This window comes from Artibeus jamaicensis, unplaced genomic scaffold, assembly GCF_021234435.1.
Source record: "Artibeus jamaicensis isolate MK-2021 breed Jamaican fruit bat unplaced genomic scaffold, CSHL_Jam_final contig_464, whole genome shotgun sequence".
NCBI lineage: Eukaryota > Metazoa > Chordata > Mammalia > Chiroptera > Phyllostomidae > Artibeus > Artibeus jamaicensis.
Genome location: NW_026521842.1, coordinates 5578935 through 5598136, shown reverse-complemented (window position 1 = coordinate 5598136; position 19202 = coordinate 5578935). Strand labels below are relative to the sequence as shown.

Genomic DNA, 19202 nt, shown 5'->3' with positions numbered 1-19202 from the left:
CAAGAGTCTGGACTTGAACCTGCGGAGAAAGGAGTAGCGAGGGGGTAACATGAATAGTCATGAATCTTGAAACCATATTGGGACAGAGGGATTTTCTAGGATCTTCCAGGACCCTCAGTGTTGAAAGTGGGACCATCCTAGCCAAAGCCAGTGGTTGGTCACTGCCCAGTGACCGTGGAGAGCACAAACTAGAGAGCTGAAATACGGGAGGCCTGGGGTCTCTTCACTTGGGACTGGAAACCTCTTGACCTTGGGTAACAGGTTTGGATGCTTTTGAAATTTTTAGTGGAGTAGATTTTGAAAGGGAGTCAAATGTTCAGCTACATGACACTCTGGAAAAATGCAAAACCATAGTGACAGCGAAAGGATCAGTAGTTGCCAGGGGTTCGGCATGATGGCGAGATGAAGGGGGTTTTAGGGCAATGAAACTGTTCCATGTAACAAGGTAATAGTGGAGACGGCATCAGGCATGTGTGAATTCTCATGTAAATTGCAGACTTCACATATGCAGATCTTCTCCTTCGGCCACACCACCACCTTCTAGAAGGTTCCATTAACTGCCCCCCCAAAGTCATTTCTTCCTCTTCTGAAACCTTTGGGTAACATAGGTCCATTCATGTACCAGGTCCAAACAATGTTTCGTAGCTACTTCAAGTGTGAAAAGGAGGAGGATTCCCAGGCCCGGTCTGGCCAGCGGGTAAATTTCACCCGAGTAAATGGTGATGTCTGCCTCGGCTGTAAGGTAAGGAAGTGGTGGCATCTGCACTAGGTATTTACCTCTTTGGATTTAGCATATCCCACGGCACATTCATTTGGCACCTGGCGTCACGGTCCACAGGGCTGGGCCCTGTCTCTCCTGGGGGCACTAAGCCTGTGTGTGTGTGTGTGTGTGTGTGTGTGGCCACAGCATTGGTGCAGATGTGTGAACTGTCGCACAGAAATGGGTCTCGCTGTGGTGGCGCAAACTATGGGTCTTGGCTCTTTCCCTTCTCTCTGCTTGGAATGCTGACCCCTCAGATATCCACGAGGGTCACTTCTCATCTCATTCAGGTCTCTGCTCAAATGTCCCCTCTCCTGACTGTTCTAGCCACAGGAGCACCACCAACTGTCCAGTCCCGATCTCCTTCGCCTGTCCTCAGAGCATTGTCCTCTACTGGTGGCCTGGGGCTGCGGCAACAGTGGCCATGCACTGGTTGGCCTAAATCTGTTCTCTCAGCTCTGGAGACCAAACATATGAGGTCAGGATGTCAGCAGGGCCGTGCTCCCTCTGGAGACTCCAGGGGGAGGATCCTGCCCTAGCTCTCCCAGCTCCTGGTGGCCTCCGGTGGCCTCATCACTCCAACCTCTGCCTCTGTCTTCATGTGGCCTTCCCCCTGTGTGCGTGTCTCTTGTCCTCTGTCTCTTATAAGGACACCAGGTCATTGGATTTAGGGCTCACCCACTCAATCTAAGATGATCATCTCAAGATCCTTAGCTATATCTTCAAATGTTATTCTTTCAAATAAGCTTACATTTCCAGTTTCTGGGGACAGAACATGAGCATGGGGGGTGGCATTACTCAATCCACTGGTGGCATTACACATCGACTGGTTTGCAGCCTTTGGCGCCCACTAGGAGATAAGCTTACAAGATTGAAGAACAGAGTCTGTTGTGTTCAGGGGTCTATCTCCAATGCCACATAGCAGGTGCTTAAAAATATTTGCTGAATGAATGCAAGCAGCTTACCTCCTTAAACTGCAATTTTTCATCTATAAAACAACTATATTATTGCTCAGCCATTAAAAAACAAACGGAATTAAGGATTTGTGTAAAGAGCCATAACTTCTTACTAAGTTCTAAAATTATAAATATGTGTGTGTGAAATATGGCCTTTGTATACTATTCCCCCTCTTAAAGTATGATTTCAAATGCTAGCCATATAATTCATGAGTGAGGTTTATTACCAGATCGATTTCAGATGCCTTGGGATTGCACTGAAGCTCCCTACAGGGCGTATTGCTGGGAGGTAATTTATGGGAAATGAAATAACACCACTTTCCTTCAGAGAGTGACTGGGAGTCGGAGAGCATGAACTCGTTGCTCAAGGTGCCCAGAGCAGATATTCAAGAAGGGCAGGATGCTTTTGGCCAAGTCCCACCCTTGACTCTCAGTGCCCGTGAATGTGTCACCATCACTCGGAGCTGCCAACCGCAGAAAGTTGCCCAGCAAACTGTCTTGTCTGTATTGATTTTTGTCAGCAGGAAAAAAACTCTCAAAGAAAAAAAAGCTTGAAACCAGTTGTAATGACCATGGTTTTCAACCACAGAAAGAGCTAAGAAAGGATGTTGAAAACAAATATAAACAGCAGGGTGTAATTCTGGGGGGAGAGTGGAGAGCACATAGCAAAAATACTTAAAAAATAATAATATGGGTGATTGGATTAGATTACTAAGAATAGAAAATGAAGCAAAAGTTATAAAAAGAAAGAAGAAACTACAAACAAAATTCCTTTACATCTGTAAGAGGAAATCAAAAGAAGAGCTGTAAATATTTGCCTCTATTACTAAAGTGTTTTCAGATGACCCTGGTGAAATTTTCAATAGGACACATATTCTGAATTCAAAGTAAAAGATGACAGTAAATAAATAATGTCAAATATCTCAAAAAGCATGGAAATAAAACATAAATGAGGATGCTAGAATTCAGTCTCATGGTAACAGCCATAAAATGTAGACACAATATATAAGCTAATATGAGCTAATAATCTCAAATTAAATAAAAATACATTTCAAGAGTCTGCTGTTTATGAGAGAGATGCGTTCAATAAATATTTTTGTCTACTATGCCAGACGCTGGCAGCCCCAATGATGAAGAGTTCCTGCTCCCACAGAGCTTACAGTCTGGTGGAAAATGAAAAAAGGCAGCCAAAACTAAGAGCAAATACAGATCACACAGATCTAAGACATGGGGAGGAAACAGTGACAATATCAACTCTACAAAGTAGAATTTAAGGAATGCATTTTAATGACATGCAGATGGCATCAGACAGCTGCAAAAGTTATAACAAACAGGTAAATCATATGCACTAACCAATGAAGAAGCATAATACAAAAAGCAAACATTCAGATGTACAAAGAAAAAATGGACAGGAAAGCAGTTAGACTAGGAAGTGTTAAACTCTTCATTATCCTCCTGTGTCACATCAGTAGACAAAAATAAAGACATAAACAATATAACTAAAAAGAATGAATAGCTACAGAACTAATTTACAAAGCAGAGTACAGCTTATCAATACGCTTATGAAGAATATACCAACTTTTCTAGTGCTATTGAAATATTTACCAAAAAAAGTGCATACAAACCAGACACAAAGTCTCAGTAAATTAAGACAATTTAGTAGACATGTGTTCAGGCTACATTTTCTGATCACAGTGCGACAGTAACAAAAATGAAAGAAACTGAAGTCTGAAGGTACCCATTCACCTGCTTCCAGTCACACAGCTTATCTCCTTAACTGCTTTCTCTGTGGTTAGTCCATTCTTATTTCATCCCAACAGGTCCAGGTGTTTCACGATGTTCACTGCACAGAGTCCTGAATACCCTGGGTGTTCTCAAACCTGACCCTTGAATTCTGGCCTTGACCTCTCCAAGTTGGAGCAGAGGCCACGGTGATCAGATTCAAGAGGCTGGGCTTTCAAGAGAAAAGCATTTGACCAACACATCACTCCCTGTATGTGTTGCACCACCTGAAGAAATGACGCCCTTAGAAAAGCATGAAGTCCTATGCCAACAAGGCATTTTTTTCTTCCCTGGATCAAACACTATCTTAAAATAACAGAATCCAGTTGGAAAGAACTCGAGATATAACTGAGCCAAATCACCCTGTCTTCTTTTATATTAATAATGGAATTTCCCAAGGACCTACTAATGTCAGGTACTGCTAGTTACTCTACCTATGTAAACTTAGCTCAGACCCATGTGCAACAGGACAGTGAGGTTGTGCCTGCTATCTCCCCGTTGCCTCTGCAGACCTCTCTCCACTCCCCTTTCTTCTCTGAGTTTTTGACCCAGGAGGCTGCATCCATGGCTGCCTTTCAGAGCCATTTCCCTCTCCTAAGTCCCCAGCTCCACACAGCAACCTCCTCCAACTAATTGCTTTCTCCTCTTGCTTTCCAGGCCTTGGGTGGTAGCACTTTTTAACTGCACCTAATCTTGGAAATTGCACAATCCCTCTGGTTTCTCTATGCCCCGTCCACACCTTTGTAAATAGTCTGTTTATCACACTCTCCCCAAATCACTCAGTTTGAGGGTGCCATCTGTTTTCTCCTGGAATCGTGACTGGGTAAGTACTGTCACCCCCATTCCATGGATGAGTAAACTGAGGTGGAGAGAGGTGAAGAAAGTTGCCCAAGGTCACACATGTGAACGGGACAAGCCTGAGGTTCAAATGTGAACTGACACACACCAGAGTTTTGTTTTCTCCATTATTCTTGGGCCTTTGTTGGAAGTGGTAGAGCTGGACAGCTTTTGTTTCTGTAAAGAGGCAGGATAAACAAGAAGGGCCACCAGAACTTCCCATCAGGTTGAACAGGGCTGAGATGGCCACTCCTTGTAGTTGAGGCGGGTGGCAAAAATTTGCGGGAAAGGGGCAGCACAATTTAATGGACAGACACACATGCCATGTCCTATGGTGAGTCCTTAAGTCACCCCACTTTGCAGATGAGAAAAGCCATCTTGGCCAAAGCTACCTCCCTACTAAGTGGTGGGTCTTGTTATGGATCCCACTTCTGTGTGAAGCCAAAGCTCTTACCCTTTTCAATACATCCCCTCAGAGGCTGGACACCATGTACACTACACGTTCGCTCACAAATGTGGGAGGCATTGGAGCCGAGCAGCTCCCTGTGATGGCGATGACACCATGAGTCACCGTGTGCCAAGCCCTGCCTGGCCCTGGGCCCTTCCAGTGCAACACTGTCCATTAGTCTTCTCCATTTTACCATGGAGGCGGCACTATCACGGTGACCATTTTACAGATGAGTAAACTAAGGCTCTCACAATCTAAGAAAACTCTCCAAGGTCCCACAATTGGCAACTGCAGAAACCCATTCTTTAAATGAGAATAAAGAGCTCAGAGATCACCCAAGACTACGCAGAGCACAAAGGCTGGGGGAGGAGGCTCTCAAACTCCCTTCCCATTCCTGGGTTTCACTCCGAGGCACCCCAGCCCGCCAAACCTCCGCCAGGTCAGGTCTTGGCCTTATTTCATTACAGACCAGGGAGCGGCTGCTCAGAGAGGACCAGGCCGCAGCAGCGATAGGAGTCTGACTCAGGTCCCGTCCGCGGTGCTCCCAGCCTCTTGAGGTTAACCACTCGGCTCCCTAGAACTACCTGGGCGCTTGTTAAAATCCTGCTTTCCAGCCCGTTCCAGATCGAGGACTTAGGGCAGGGAAGTTTTGGGGAATCTGCATTTTAAACAAGCGTTCGCTCGTCCTCCTCCTCCCCATTCCTCTCTAGGTGGTTCTCATGATCTGGCAAGTTGGGGAAACAGCCCGAGTTCTGAGGCGCCACCGCAGTTCCCCGGGGTCTCCATGGGTCGATGCTCTCCTGAGAGTCCCCGTGGAACTCGCTGGGCGGGGCAGGGCCAGATGGACACCGTGCCGCCGTGTGCGCAGCCCCGCCCCGGGGCGGGCCCTCACCTGCAGTGGGCAGGTAGGCGGCTCCCTGGTAACCTGGCCCTGGCCCAGGAGGCTTGGGAGCGCTCAGCCAGGCCGGGCCTCGCCTGGGATCGAGACACTCACGCAAGGGCGCCGCTGGCGGGACCGGAGGCTGGGCGAGGGGCCTCCGCCCGCTCACCATGGTTGAGACGCGCTTCTCCAAGTTCCTGCAGAAACTCGGCCTTTCAGGTGGGGGTCATCGGTACGAGCCGTTGGAGCGGGGCGAGTCGGAAACCTTGGTGAGTCTGGCCCACCGGGCGCAGGGCATGGGACCTGACCCTCCACCCTACCTCACCCCACCCCAAAATCCCGTCGGCGCCCAGCGGCCGCTCTTCTCCAACCCGCCCTCCCCCCCTGGATTCCAGAGAGAAGCTGTCTTCATAGCAACTCCAGCTCGGTCGCGGTCGCACTTCTGCTCTGGGCCAGGCACCCTCGCCACTTAGCCTTCTGCCTCCAGCCCATTTTGTGGATGCGAAATTGAGGGCGAGGCCCTGGCCGAGTCTCTCAGTTGGTTAGAGTGTCATTCAGATAGGCCAGCATGGCGGGTTCGATCTCCAGTCAGGGCATATACAAAGACAGCAACTAATGAATGCATAAACAAGTGGGACAACAAAATCGATGTCTCTTTTTTGCTCAGAAATCAATTAAAATAAATCGATAAAATAAACATATATTAAAAGAAACTGAGGGCAAGACATGTTAAATACGACCCTCAGAGTGTACACAGCTAGAAAATGACCCTAGGTTTCTCCAACTTCTAAGAATTGAAATTCTTGGGTCTCCAAGGACTAGACTGCTAGACGGATTTTAAAAGCTGCTTAAAATGGGGAGGAAAAGTCATGTGAGAAACAACAGCAACAGAAAACTGTAGGGCACATGTTTTACCAATAGTAACAACAATGGTGACGAGCAAGGTGACAGTAGCCAGGCCTTCCCGCCTCACTTCTCATGTCTCCAGTGTGCTTTTTAAAAACCACTGGGGTTTGTATGTTGACTTCGCAACCTCCAGGTGACCCTCTAGGATAAACCAACAGACGTCTCCCGGAGGGGAGTCTTTAACCAGCTGACAAACCGTGACAAAGCTGTCCCCCAAAAAGCCCTTCCACTTGGAGAAGCCAGTGGTGACTGGTGACCCTACAACTTTCTCCTTAGCTTGTCCGCAGAACTTGCAGCACAACGCGGGAGGGGAGGGCACTGGATTTCTGCAAAAGCATCTCTGGGACATTGCAGTGTCTTTGTTTCCAACTTAATCAGTCCTTCAAAAATAAAATTCCTCTGCAGGTGCTCGTGAGAATACAGAGCTGCCTTTTGAATGGCGAAGGGAAAACACAAAGTTCAATTTACTTTTTAAAAAAAATCCTCACAAGAGGAAATGTTTGTTGATTTTAGAGAGAGAGGAAGGGAGGTGGTGGGGAGGCGGGGAGGAATAGCAAAGAGAAATGGAAAAATTGATGGTGAGCGCCCTGGCCAGGGATGGAACCTGCAGCCCTCTGGTGCACAAGATGATGTTCCAACCAAGTGAGCCACCTGGCCAGGGCTCAATTTACTTTTTTAATGAAAAGATCAGCTGGAAAGACTTGATTTCAAATATCTAATTTTCCTCTCAAAGAATGACAATAGTCAAAACACTTTGGTTGTCAGATTCCTAAATATTTGTGCACTTTATCACATGAATTCTGGCACTAGGGCGATAGACCACAGGACCGTGTAACTAGCAGTTCTCGAAGCTCTATTTTTCTGAAGCTATTTGTGGGTCAAACATGGATCGGGTGTAGTTTCATTATTTTACCCAAATCTGTTCTCTACTTACATGCAGTACGATGTGTTTTGTTAAAGGAGTTTGAAGTTAGTTTGCCAATATGGTTGCCTTTTAAAATTTTTTAAATATTTTATGTATTTCAGTGTTTAGACAGGGGTAGAGAGGGAGAAAGAGGGGGAGAGAAGCATCAGTGTGTGGTTGCCTCTCGCGCGCACCCTTCTGGGGACCTGGCCCACAACCCAGGCCTGTGCTCTGACTGGGAATCACACCTGTGACCCTGTAGTTCTCAGGCCAGCACTCAATCCACTGAGTCACACCAGCCAGGGCTTTTTTGTCTGTTTGTTTTTGGTTGCCTTTTCTACTTTCTTTTTCTATATTTTTTAATTTTCATCATCTGATTTTTGCACTGAGCTGTGTATTTTTAAACCCTCCTGATGTGCACTTGGTTACAGCCAGGTTTTATGAGGCATCCAGGTGTCCCCAGGTATCACCCAGTTGTGGCAGGTGTGAAATAACATGAACAGAGATGCCGGGGTGAGTTGAAGCTCTGCACCAAAGTGAACTTCATTTCCCCAAAGCTTTGAAGAGGGGCCCCTCTAGGGTGGGGCAGGTCTTGACCTGTCTGTAGGTGTGGAGGGACAGGGCCTCACCCACCTGGTTGTGGGCCTGTGCTCTCAGCAGCACCCTAAACAGGTGTGCGACAACTGGGCAGTGTAGTGTGACAGGCATATGGATGACCCAGGCAACCAAGCACACTGATGACTGCAAAGGCAGGCTGAGAAACAAAGTGACCTCTAAAGGTGGCCTTGTGCAAACCCAGGAAATTGCAATAAAGGTAAATGGGGGGTGTAATGAGGGAGGGAGGCGGGCCGGATGAGGTGCCCTGTTTACTGCCAGCGCGGCTCACAGCCTGAACACCTCCTTTGCTCTCACACTTACACCCTCCAGTTTGAACATCTTTTCCTCTGAAGAAAATTCAAGAAAGAAGCAAAGCAAAACGACCACTACAGTGGTCGTTTCCACAGTAGTCCTAACCCTTTTATGGGCACATGTGGTATGTGACGTCCTGGGTGATCACTGAACCTCCCAAGCATTTTGCAAGTCACCCTCATTATTGTCATTGTTATTACTGAGAACCTGCAGTGTCTCCTCCTGGGTCTCTTCAGTTTGAGAGAAGTGTTACTGTTTAAGACCCAGGGGTCTCTGGTGGTCTCAGGTATGAGGGACGCAGAACAAAGAGCAGAGTTACTGATCGGGGACAGGTGGTTGAGGAGGGGACTAGGGTGGAGCCAGAGTTAGAAGCCCAGGAAGTAAGCACGGTTCTCATTACTCCAAAGATACCTCATTCTGGCTGCATTTCCAGTGGAATGAAAAGAGAGAACCCCCCCCCCATAATTGCTGGGGGAAAAAGCTTCTCCTTGCTGACCTGATTGTTGGGTAAGGAGAACACTGGACCAGAAATTCCTGCTCGCAGGATGACTCTGGGGAAGTTATCTCTGAGCCTCAGGGCTCCCATCTCTTAACCAAAACTGCATGGCTGCACCCTGCACTATCATCTTCGGGCTGGGCAGGAGAAGACTGGGTTCCAACAGACGTGGGTCATGGAAGGGGGAAGGATCAGCTTGCAGGCTCACTCCTGTGGTTGTTTGCAGGTTTCTGACCCTGGTTATGTGGTCCTCCCCACAGGACTGCCTCAAGGACGCTTCCCCAAGGATGGGTGGTCTAACTAGCCTGTTCCCAAGGGGCAGGAGTTACAAGGGTGTATATGGGAAGGCAGGGATGATTGAGGGCTGTCTTAGAGGCTACCTACCACAGTAGTAGGAACAAATAGTTTTGTAAACAAGATCATTCACATAAAAGACACATCTCACACATAGACTGCTTCAGAGTTACCTACGTTTGCTAGTGTTTTTATCAGTCTTGAGTTCTAGTCTTTATTTAGACTTTTTGATTAGATTTTGATAATGCTTGTGCTGAGAACATCTAATTACTGGTGCATGATCAAAATGGCATTTCAATATCCCAAGAAATTGTTTGCTAGTTTAGTTTAGAACCACCAGCCTCCCACTTGAGCACGGCTGCCAGCTAAGCAACCTCTGAAAGGCCGTCTGTGGCTAACTGTAGAACTGGCTGGTTCACTTGAAGATAAGGCGAGCGCCGGGCTTTGTGGAAAGAATATTTCTTCAGTTGCTCTTGATTACCATACTTGGTGCTCATCAGCTGTGGCGATGACTATGTGCAAAGACTGGATTCACGTGAAGTCCTGCTGGCAATGCCATGGCACTTCTCAGTGGTTCGTCATTTTAAAGTTGACTCATGATGCCTCAGCCGTCATGTGTTGCATGATGACTCCATTGTTCTTCTCACCGAGCCACTGAGAAGCTTGCATCCCTTCAGTGTGTCTGTGATTGTTGTCACCAGCGCATTGTGACTGTCCCTCCCTGTACGTCCCTCCCCCAAACACCAGCACACTGACATTGAGCAATAGTTTCACCCTCATTGAATTATGCTCCTATTAGTTTTTTTTAATCTCCTACCTTTTGTGAACCAGGAACTACACATATTTTTCCCTTCTATTTCTTTTTTCTTTTCTAAACTTGTCATAATTGTGTTTCATAAACCACAAGAAAACTTTGTACAATGTGAAACTCCTTCACTCCCCCACATTGTTCCCACTTTCTTTCTTGGTCTGTGTGTCAAGGGGGGTAGGTACTGTTTGCATCTAATCAGTTGGCAATAATCAGATTATTTGCAGGAGTTCTCCTGGCCCCTTTTCTATGCAGTTCTAGAAAGGCTGTGGTTAAGAGCATTAGAGCCTGTGATCCAGGTTACCTGGATGCAACTTCTGGTCCTGCCACTTGCCGGCAGTGAGACCCACAGCAAGTCCCTCAGTTTGCCATGCCTCTGTTTTCCCCCTGTACGCATCAGAGACCTGTGGCGGGGTGGAAGGGTGGCAGAAAGCATTCGGGCAGCTCCTGATTGCAGTAATTGTCGTTCACATCCAACTCTGTGTGTTTTTAAAAATTTGCAGGGAGTCATTCCTGCAGTGCTAACAAGTCAGGAGCGGTGTTCTTGCTGTGTAGGCATTTTTACTTAACCCACCCTTATTGATGGGCATCTTGATGGTTTCCTGTCTTAATGATCAGAACAATGTTCCAATGAACATCTGTGGAGGCACCGTGTGATTTGGAATCCTTGCAAACACTCCCGCCGAAATCTGGGGCTTACAGAGTGCGGACACTTGTCCAGGGTCGAACCGCTCTCCCAGCAACTGGGGCCCGGGGCTGCCTGAATTCTATGCTGGAGCTTTCTCCACTCCTAATGGCCAGGCTTTTTTCTTGTATAAAGTTGCTGTCTTCCCCATTATCATTAACAAGTGCTCATGGAGAGACAGTTGAGGCTGTGTCAGTAGCCTGTTGCTCAGACCATCTTCACTCTTTAGTGTCAGCATCTGTTGAGGTACCTTGCCTGAGTTGGAGACTTACTTTGACAATGGTGTTCTAATCCCATTGTTCCTCCCGCATTTCCACCTGGCGTTCTGGTGTAAGGAAGCGCTACCCCTTTCTTCTACTGCTTTGGTCTTTTACTTACTCATTCTTGTATCATTGTGAAGTCATGCGTTCCTAGTTTATTAAGCACGTGGAAATTTGTTCCTGTCTTTGATTTTGATGCTCAGATCATCCCAGATTTGTCCAACAAGAGCCCCTTCATGGTGACAGCTGTGAATTCTGGACACTTTTCATCATTCTTTGAGCCTGTCCCTACTTTCTGGCATAATAAGAAATCCCAGGCTCGTTTGCTACCTTCCCTGGCTCAGCCATCTCTCCCAGATTCTGGACTCTTTCTACTGCAGGAATGGCACGGAGAACCAGAGCTGGTGTGAGGTGTGCTCACGCTATTGGGGTGTCGTGGCTCCCGGACCCTCTCAGAGGAGGTGTGCGTGCACGTGTGGTGTGTGAACCATAGGCTCCAGTGCAGTAAACTCCACAAGGCCAGCGCCAGCTCTTTCTATTTGTAACTCCTTCCACCACCAGTGAGAAGGGTGGTTCCCAGGTCCCTCAGCATATTTGCTTATCTCACAGTCTTCCTGTACTAAACCTGTCTCCTCACCTTGCCAGCCACCTGTTGGCTCGTGGTTGAACTGGCCCTCACCTAGCTCGGCCACCTCCTCACTTGGCCCCTGACTACACTGGCCACCTGTGAACAAGATGCAAGCTCTGGATATCTCATTTTGTTCTGTCATAGTTCTCTGCTGCCTGGGGGTGCACCACCGTCTCTCTCTCTCTCTCTCTCTCTCTCTCTCTCACACACACACACACACACACACACACACACACACACACACAGAGCAGACAGTACCTAGGTGTAATTTCAAGAACTGGGAAATACCTCTGAAACCCATCTTGACCTGAGGCTGGAATTAAAAAAGCCCTGCCTGCCTCAGCAGTCCTCAGTGTGGGGCTCCTTATCCCCATTTTACAGAGGAGAAAGCTGAGACTCAGAGCAGTCGGGGGGGCTTGCCGAGGATCACAGAGTGAGTGGCCAGGGTAACTAGAATCAGAGCCCAGATTGGTGAGAGGTGGGCCCAGCGATACTCCCTCCCCAAGTCCGCTGTATTTCGGGGGTTTTCCTTCTAACTTTAGGCCGTGCTGGGCAGGCCCTTGAGTTCATTTGTGAGGCTCTTGCCCCGGGATCTGAGCCCCTGTTTTCTGTGCTCCACAGCACTCGGAGCGGCTGCCTCTTGGCTCCTCTGGGCACGGCCTTAGTCCACACTGCAACCCGCCTGGGGCTCTTCCTCTCCCCACCTTCCTGCGTTGACTTCTGTTCATCTGCTCTTTCATTTTCTGAGTGTCCCTGTTACTAGGAAGCCCCTCCCCTCCCCCACCAGCTCTGCCCCCAGGTTTCATCAGTACTGTCTTTTCCTTCTTTGCATCATCGATTCTTACTGCAGCTTAACATTCAAAAAGGTACAAAAGGGGGTCCATTCAGAGTCTCTCACTGCCTGTGTATTTCAGGCCCCGTTTGAGATGTGCCTTATAAACAAGCAAATGGAGTCTTCTCCTTTTTGTTTTACCTAAGGCTAATGTGTTACAATATTGTGTACTTTTTTTTTTCTTCCTGATCTATTGCTAGTGATACCAGAGTCTACTATTACTAAAGGAGTGTATACCTGTGACCCAGCAGTTCCACTGCTGGGTGTGTGCCCAGGAGAGCCGCAGGCTTGTGTCTGCTCAAAGACTGTTCGTAGAGGTGTTGTGTCTAACAGGCCAAACCAGACAGGACCGAAGTGCCCAACCACATGCAAATCATTAGATTATGGGATATCCACACGGCGGAATGGGTGAAATACCACACAGCAGCAGAAGAGAATGAGTTACAGTTGTGGAGTCTTGAGTCTGGAATCCGTTCTCCTTAGCAAGCCGCTCTCTGGAGCCAGTGGCAGGGTATTCGCCACTCTGAGGCCAGGGTGTGCTGGCCAGAGGCAGTGTGGACATGACGCCATCTGCCTCCTTGCCTGCGAACCTTCTCCACCGGGTGATCTTTGTCTTGGCTTGCTTCTGAGTCCTCCTCAGGTTCTGATCTTTTCTGGGCTCAGTGCCCAGCTCTTCGAATCTAAACCAAATCTGGGCTCTAGGCTCTTTGGTGTCCATTTCTAGAGCAAGCTTTTGCTTGATAGTGTAACCTGGGTTAAGGTTTTTGATTGAATGCTCTGATGAGGACTTTCCATTGATCTTCTGTGGACTCGATACAGCTTCATCTGCGGTTCATTGTGACAGAAGGGAGGAGTCTCAGCCTTCAACCAGCTCACGAGGGCATTTCAGCGGCAGCATAACACTCCGTGTTATGGTGGCACCATGATTCATTCAATCCGCTCTTTACTAGTGGACGTGTGGGCCGTTTCCAGTATTTGGTTGTTAGAGAATGTTGCACTGAGGGACTGAACGGTGACCATCCTGCAGGGAGGGTCTGTGAAAAAGAAACTACTAGAACTGGTCCATTTTCAACTTTGCTGCTGCCAAGTTGCCCTCCATTAGGACTTGCCCCGATGACCCCCACCCCCGCCACCAGATGAGAGGCTCTGTCCCCCACTGCCTCTCGCCAGCTGCTCAAGTTACTGACTTCTCGAACCTCACCTAACAGAGACAGGAGAGATGGTGTACTGGAGTCTTTTAAGTATGTGCCTCTGATTTTAAGTGGATTTGATGATCTTTTCATGTTCTAGTTACTTGTCATTTCCTTTCTGTGAACTCCGAGCTTCTGTCTTTTGCTCATGTCCTACCCCCGTGAGCTGGGAGCCTCCCATCCTCGTGGGTGAGCGCCCTTTATTGGGGAAGAGTCTTCTTTGGCGGAGATGCCCGTTGCCCCCACCGCAGGTGCATCTGCAGGCTGGGCGTGCAGTGCTTTCCGCAGAAGATGGTCTCATCTTTACGGAGGGAATTCTTCAGTCTTCTCCTCATGGCATCTGGTTCTGTCTTGAGCTCGGAAAGTCCTTTCTTAGCTTGAGATTTTTAAAAAATGGAGTCCGTGGTTTCTTCTGGCACTTGTATGGTTTCTTTCTTCCTGCTAGTCCTAATTATTCTTGTCAATAAACTTGCTTATATAATTTCCCAACCGAGGGCAGGGACTGTGTCTGCTTTCCCAGGTACCAGACGCACAGTCGTATCTTGCACACAGTAGGAAGTGGGTGATGGACGAGTGAGGGAGGGAGGGGAGACTGGGCCCGGGCCCAGGCCGGCTACCACCGAGAGAAAGAGTGTAGCAGGTCGCTCCGTTGGTTAGAGCGTGGTCCTGTTATGCCAAGGTTGTGGGTTTAATCTCTGGTCAGGCCACATACCAGAAACAACCACACATATAAGAAACAACCAATGAATGCATAAATAAGTGGAACAACCAATCATATTTCTCCTTCTCTTTAAAATCAATCAATAAAAAAATTTTAAACAGCAGCAGCACATGCTTTGCAGCCTGAGACTTCTAACCGCTGCCCCCCTCGGGCTGTCTGCAGTGTCCTTGCTGCTCGCCGCTCCCTCTGGTCCTGTGTGGCCCCTGACACAGGGCACTGAGCCCTTGCAGGCAGCTCAGAACTTGCCTCACCTTCCCTCCCTTCCATAAACATTTTCAAGCACCTTTAATTGCCAAGCACTGTGCTGGTTGCTCAGGTGTAAGTGGAGTAAGGCCAGCCACGTCCCACTGAGGATGATGGTCCGGTGCTGGAGGTCCAGTGGGGCAGCAGTGAGCTGGGCAGAGGGAGGACCGGGAGTCTGGGAGCCCAGGCAGCGGGTTCCTTCCCGGGGCTGACGGTGATGGTGTGTCGGTTCCTCGGGCTGCTGTAACAAACAGCCAGACGGGGAACATAAAACTGTACACATGCTTTCACAGGTCTCTGTCAGCCGGGCGGCATTCCTTCTGGAGCCTCTAGGGGACAGTCTGTTTCTTTGTCTTTTTTCCCCAGTTTCTGAAGGCTGCCTGCATCCCTCAGCCTATGGCCCCTCCCTTCATCTTCAAAGCCAGTATCCGTGTCCCTCCAGCCTCTGCTTCTGTTGATACATGCCTGTCCCTGGCCCTGCTGCCCCCTCTTATAAACAAGGACCCTTGTGATACTGGCCCACTAGGTCATCTAGAATCATCTCCCCACCGCAAAACCAGCAACGAAGTCACATAGTCAAAGTCCCTTTGGCCACGTAAGGTTGTGTGTTTGCAGGTTCTGGGGATTACGACGTGGACGTCATTTGGGAGCATTGGTCAGGTTCAGCTCACCTCTGACTCCCACTGTCCTCGCCCTCTGCTCTGCTCGGAAGACCCAGAAAGGTTTTCCTATTTCCTTCCATCTGCACAACACACAAAACACACAAAGACGTTTTCTCCTGTTTTCATGGGGCAGACAGAGGTGCTGGCCGGGGAGCCGGCCGGTTCAGCCATTTCCCCACCTGTAGGTTGGGCATAGAGACCACACCCACGTCCAAGGGCGGCCGTGTGACTGAATGAGGTTGTGCAAGTCCAGTGTTGGCAGGACGTCTGACAGCCTGCTCACACCTGCTGTGTCGTTAGAACCGACTGCTGCAGCCAGGGCTGTATTGTTTTATTGTCATGCTGATGTTAGCCGTTCTTAGGGACCCCTCCATTGTCACCTCTTTCCCTCGACTGTCCAACTTCCAGAAAGACTTGGGGCCTCACCCTCACTTCCCCTCAAGGAAGCAGAAGGGCCTCCCTTCCCTGCTTGGACATCCACAGCTCCCCCCAGGCCCCTGGACACCCCCTGCCTGGGGCACGGCCTGCTGGCCATGGGCGTTTCTGTCTTTCAACATGGAGGCCCCTTAAGAACAGGACCCCACGGGGCTACTGTTTGAATGCATCTCCCAGCCAAGTGCCCTCAGCTGGGCTCTGGCTGCCTATGAGAACCACCTGGGGCTGTTAGGAATCCTGGTGGCTGGGCTCCACTTCTCCACTGGCCCGGGGTCAGGCCATGGCAGGTGCATTTTTACAAGATCCCCGTGGTTCTCCAACGTTGGAGTCCCTGCTGTTATAACCCCCACCCTCAGGAGGGAGGGTCTGAGGCTGCCAAGGCGAGGTTCTGGACAAACATATTGAAGAAATAAACGTTTGTGTCAGTTGTCAAACACGGAAGTAATCACTGGGGTGTAACTCAGTCAGTATTTGAAGTGAACCGAAGCTCTGAGCTGGGCAGAAGGACAGAGAAAGCTCAGTTCTGGCTCAGGGAGGCTGGTCCTCCCTCAGGGGCCGCCTGCTCCTTCCTCAGCCAGCTCCTCTCTCTGCGGTGCCATGTTTGCCCTGTGCAGTTCCCTCCAAAGCCTCTGCTAGGTTAAATATTGGCACCGAGCTGTCTTTGCTCCGTGAAAACACTCCGAGACGTCCTTGCTCCACACTGTTTCTTTGGGGCTCAGGAAGGCCCCGTTCGCTATCGCCTGCCCAGGGACCCCGGCGTGGGTCTGTCAGCCGTGGGCCAACTGTACTTCGGGGGTTACGAAGTAGGCACAAAAGGGCTCATACTGTGCAGTTCCATTTATGTGAAGCAATGCAGACGAGGTGAAGCCGTAGAGACAGACAGAAGATCAGTGGTTGCCAGGAGCCGGGGGAGGGAATGGGCAGTGACTGATAATGGGGTGGGGTCTCCTTTGGGGCATCGGAAGTGTCTTAGACCTACATAGAGGTGGTGGCTGGACGACAGGGTGAATGTGCACAATGTCACTCACTGAACTCTGTAAAATGGTTAATTTTATGTTTGTGGATCTCACCTCAACAACAACAACAAAAAAGAACTTTAGAAAAGGAGACACATAGGAGAAAGGAGGGGAAGTTCAGTGCTGAATTGGCCTTGACAGGGACTGAGAATCGGGGGTGCTGCCAAGGGCACCCCCCTAGATGTGCCTCTCTCGTTACCAACGGAACATGCTGTGATTCAAACCAGACAGACATTTCCAAACCGTGTGCTGTTAAGGGAGAGAGAGGGCCACACCCGAGTGTCCTGAGTAGGTCACCCACCTGCTGGTAGGGGACCAAGGCCACAAGCTCAGTTCCGAGTCCAAGAGCTCCCCCTTCTGAGAATGACAGCCTTGCAGTGAGACCAAGAGGGCCCTCGCTGGTGGGGTTTCGGGTCCCGGGCCACGTCCCGAGACCCAGGAACACAGGGGGTACCTGGGAGGCCCCTGGAGGTGGGTGGAGAGGTGGAGAGGAGGAGAGAGACTGAAGATGCCCACGCAGACCACTCGTTCCTGAGCACGACTGTGACGCGTGAGAGGAGGGGGTGTGGCCTCCCCCGCGAGCAGCCCAGACAGGGCATTCGGGCTGGGGGGAGAGGCCTAAGCAGTGTCCACACGCTCATGGCGGGAGAGTGGAGACTGAGGAGAAGGTCGGCCACCGGAGCTGGGGTGGGCGGAGGGCCAAGACCTTCAGGCAGTTCAAGGTGGTGGAGGGAGTTCCTATCTGTGACCTGAAAATGGCTCAACTGTTTATTTTATTGAGGTGCAATTCATATAACATGAAATAAGCCGTTTTAAAGTGAGCAACTCAATGGCATTGAGGGCATTTGTAATGTTGTGCAACCACGACTTCTGTGGAACCTCCGAGAGCGGGCTCCAGAACGTCTTTGTCAACCCTGAAGGGGACCTCACACCCATGAGCAGTCACTCCCCATTCTTCCCCACCCCCCCAGGCACTGGGGGCTAGGACTTCAAGGTATGTGTTTTGAGAGGACACAGTTCAATTCATAACATGGCGTGGATCAGCGCTTCATTGGACTGGGGCTGGATAATATTCCGTTGTATGGATAGAGCTCAGTTTACTCCTCACGGTTCACCGTGGGACATGTGAGCTGCTGAGCCCGGTGCTGCTGTGAACACCCAGAAACGCGTATTCACTTGAGTCCCCGTTTTCGGTTCTCTTGGTCACACACCTGCAGGGTGCAGGTGCCTTCCCGCTGGGGCTCAGACTCTGCCCCCACGGCAGGAGTCCCCTCAGCCAGGCCGCCACCGCCCCCCGCCCCGGCCTGCCTGTCCCCACTCCTACCCCCCAGCCACACAGACTTTCAGCCAGTTGGCCGGCCAGCTCCCAGCTTGGGGACAGCCCTGTGCGTCTCGGAGCCGTGGGTTCCTGAGACGGGGTGGGAACTCCAGCTAGTCTGCACCCACGCCGGCAGGGGGGTGGGTTCTTCGATATTTTTGTTGTTGTTTACCTGGGTTTTTTCACTGTGGTAAAAAAAACAACATATAACATTTACCTTCTTAACCATTTTAAAACGCACAGTCCAGCAGCATTAAGTACATTCACGTTGCTCCGTAACCATCACCACCGTCCGAATCCAGAACTCTTTCATCGTCCCTAACTGAAACTCTGTCCCCATTAAATATTAACTCTCCCCCCTCCTACTCTCCGTCTCTGAATTTGTTGATTCTAGATGCCTCATTCGAGTAGAGTCACACAGTACCTGTCCTTTTCATGACCCGCTTGTTTCACTCACTTGCTGCCCTTGCTGTAGCGTGTCTCAGAATTCCCTTCCTTTCCACGCCACGGCTGAATACTGTTCCAGTGTATGAAGAGACCACCTTTTAAAAAAATTATCTGTTGATGGACCTTTTCAAAACAGTGAAAATACAGAGAAATTCTTTGAGATGAGTGTCCACTGCGTAGATTCAAGTTTCTGTCAGAGCCCCTTGTGGACTCCCCGACCGCTCCGAGAAACTCAGTCCCCAGCAGGACAACAGAGAGAAGCCATCTCCGCCGGGGCTGGGCCGCCACATCCGCTGGGTCCCTCTGGTTCTTTTGGTGGCTGGCTCTCTGTGTAATATTACTGAATGCACGGAGGGTAGAGTGGGTTGACTAATCCGGTCTGGGAAGATGTCAAGATAGGCTAACCCATCTGTTTCAGAAACGGAGTTTCTTACCCTTGTTACTACTGACCCTTTTGTCCCAGACCGTTCCTTGTGGCGGGGGCTGTCCTGCGCACTGTGGGGTGCTTGGAAGCATGTCTGCCTCTCCCCACCAAATGCCACTAGCATCCTCACGCCCTAGTTACGATAATCAAATGTGTCTCAGAGGTTGCCAAAGTTTCCTCGGGGCAAACTTGCTCCTGGCTGAGAATCCCTGCTTTGGACTATGGTGTGGCAGCCAGGGGAGTGTGCATGGGATTCCTTCAGGGCCACTGGAGGGGCCTGTTTCTGGGGGGACACAGGACTCCTCCCATGGACAGCACTGTGTCTCACGGGCCTGTGAAGTGGGCTTCTAGCTAGGCCGCC

At 49.8% G+C, this 19202-nt stretch overlaps 1 protein-coding gene across 1 annotated transcript in view; it reads left to right on the top strand.

Moving 5' to 3' along the window:
* The first annotated feature begins 5702 nt into the window (after positions 1–5702).
* ATP2C2 (ATPase secretory pathway Ca2+ transporting 2) overlaps positions 5703–19202 on the top strand; it is a 53979-nt gene continuing 40479 nt past the window's right edge. The window contains exon 1 of the mRNA XM_037142417.2: positions 5703–5932. Within this exon, the coding sequence (XP_036998312.2) occupies positions 5834–5932 (99 nt within the window). The 5' untranslated portion in view covers positions 5703–5833. The remainder of the gene's footprint in view (positions 5933–19202) is intronic.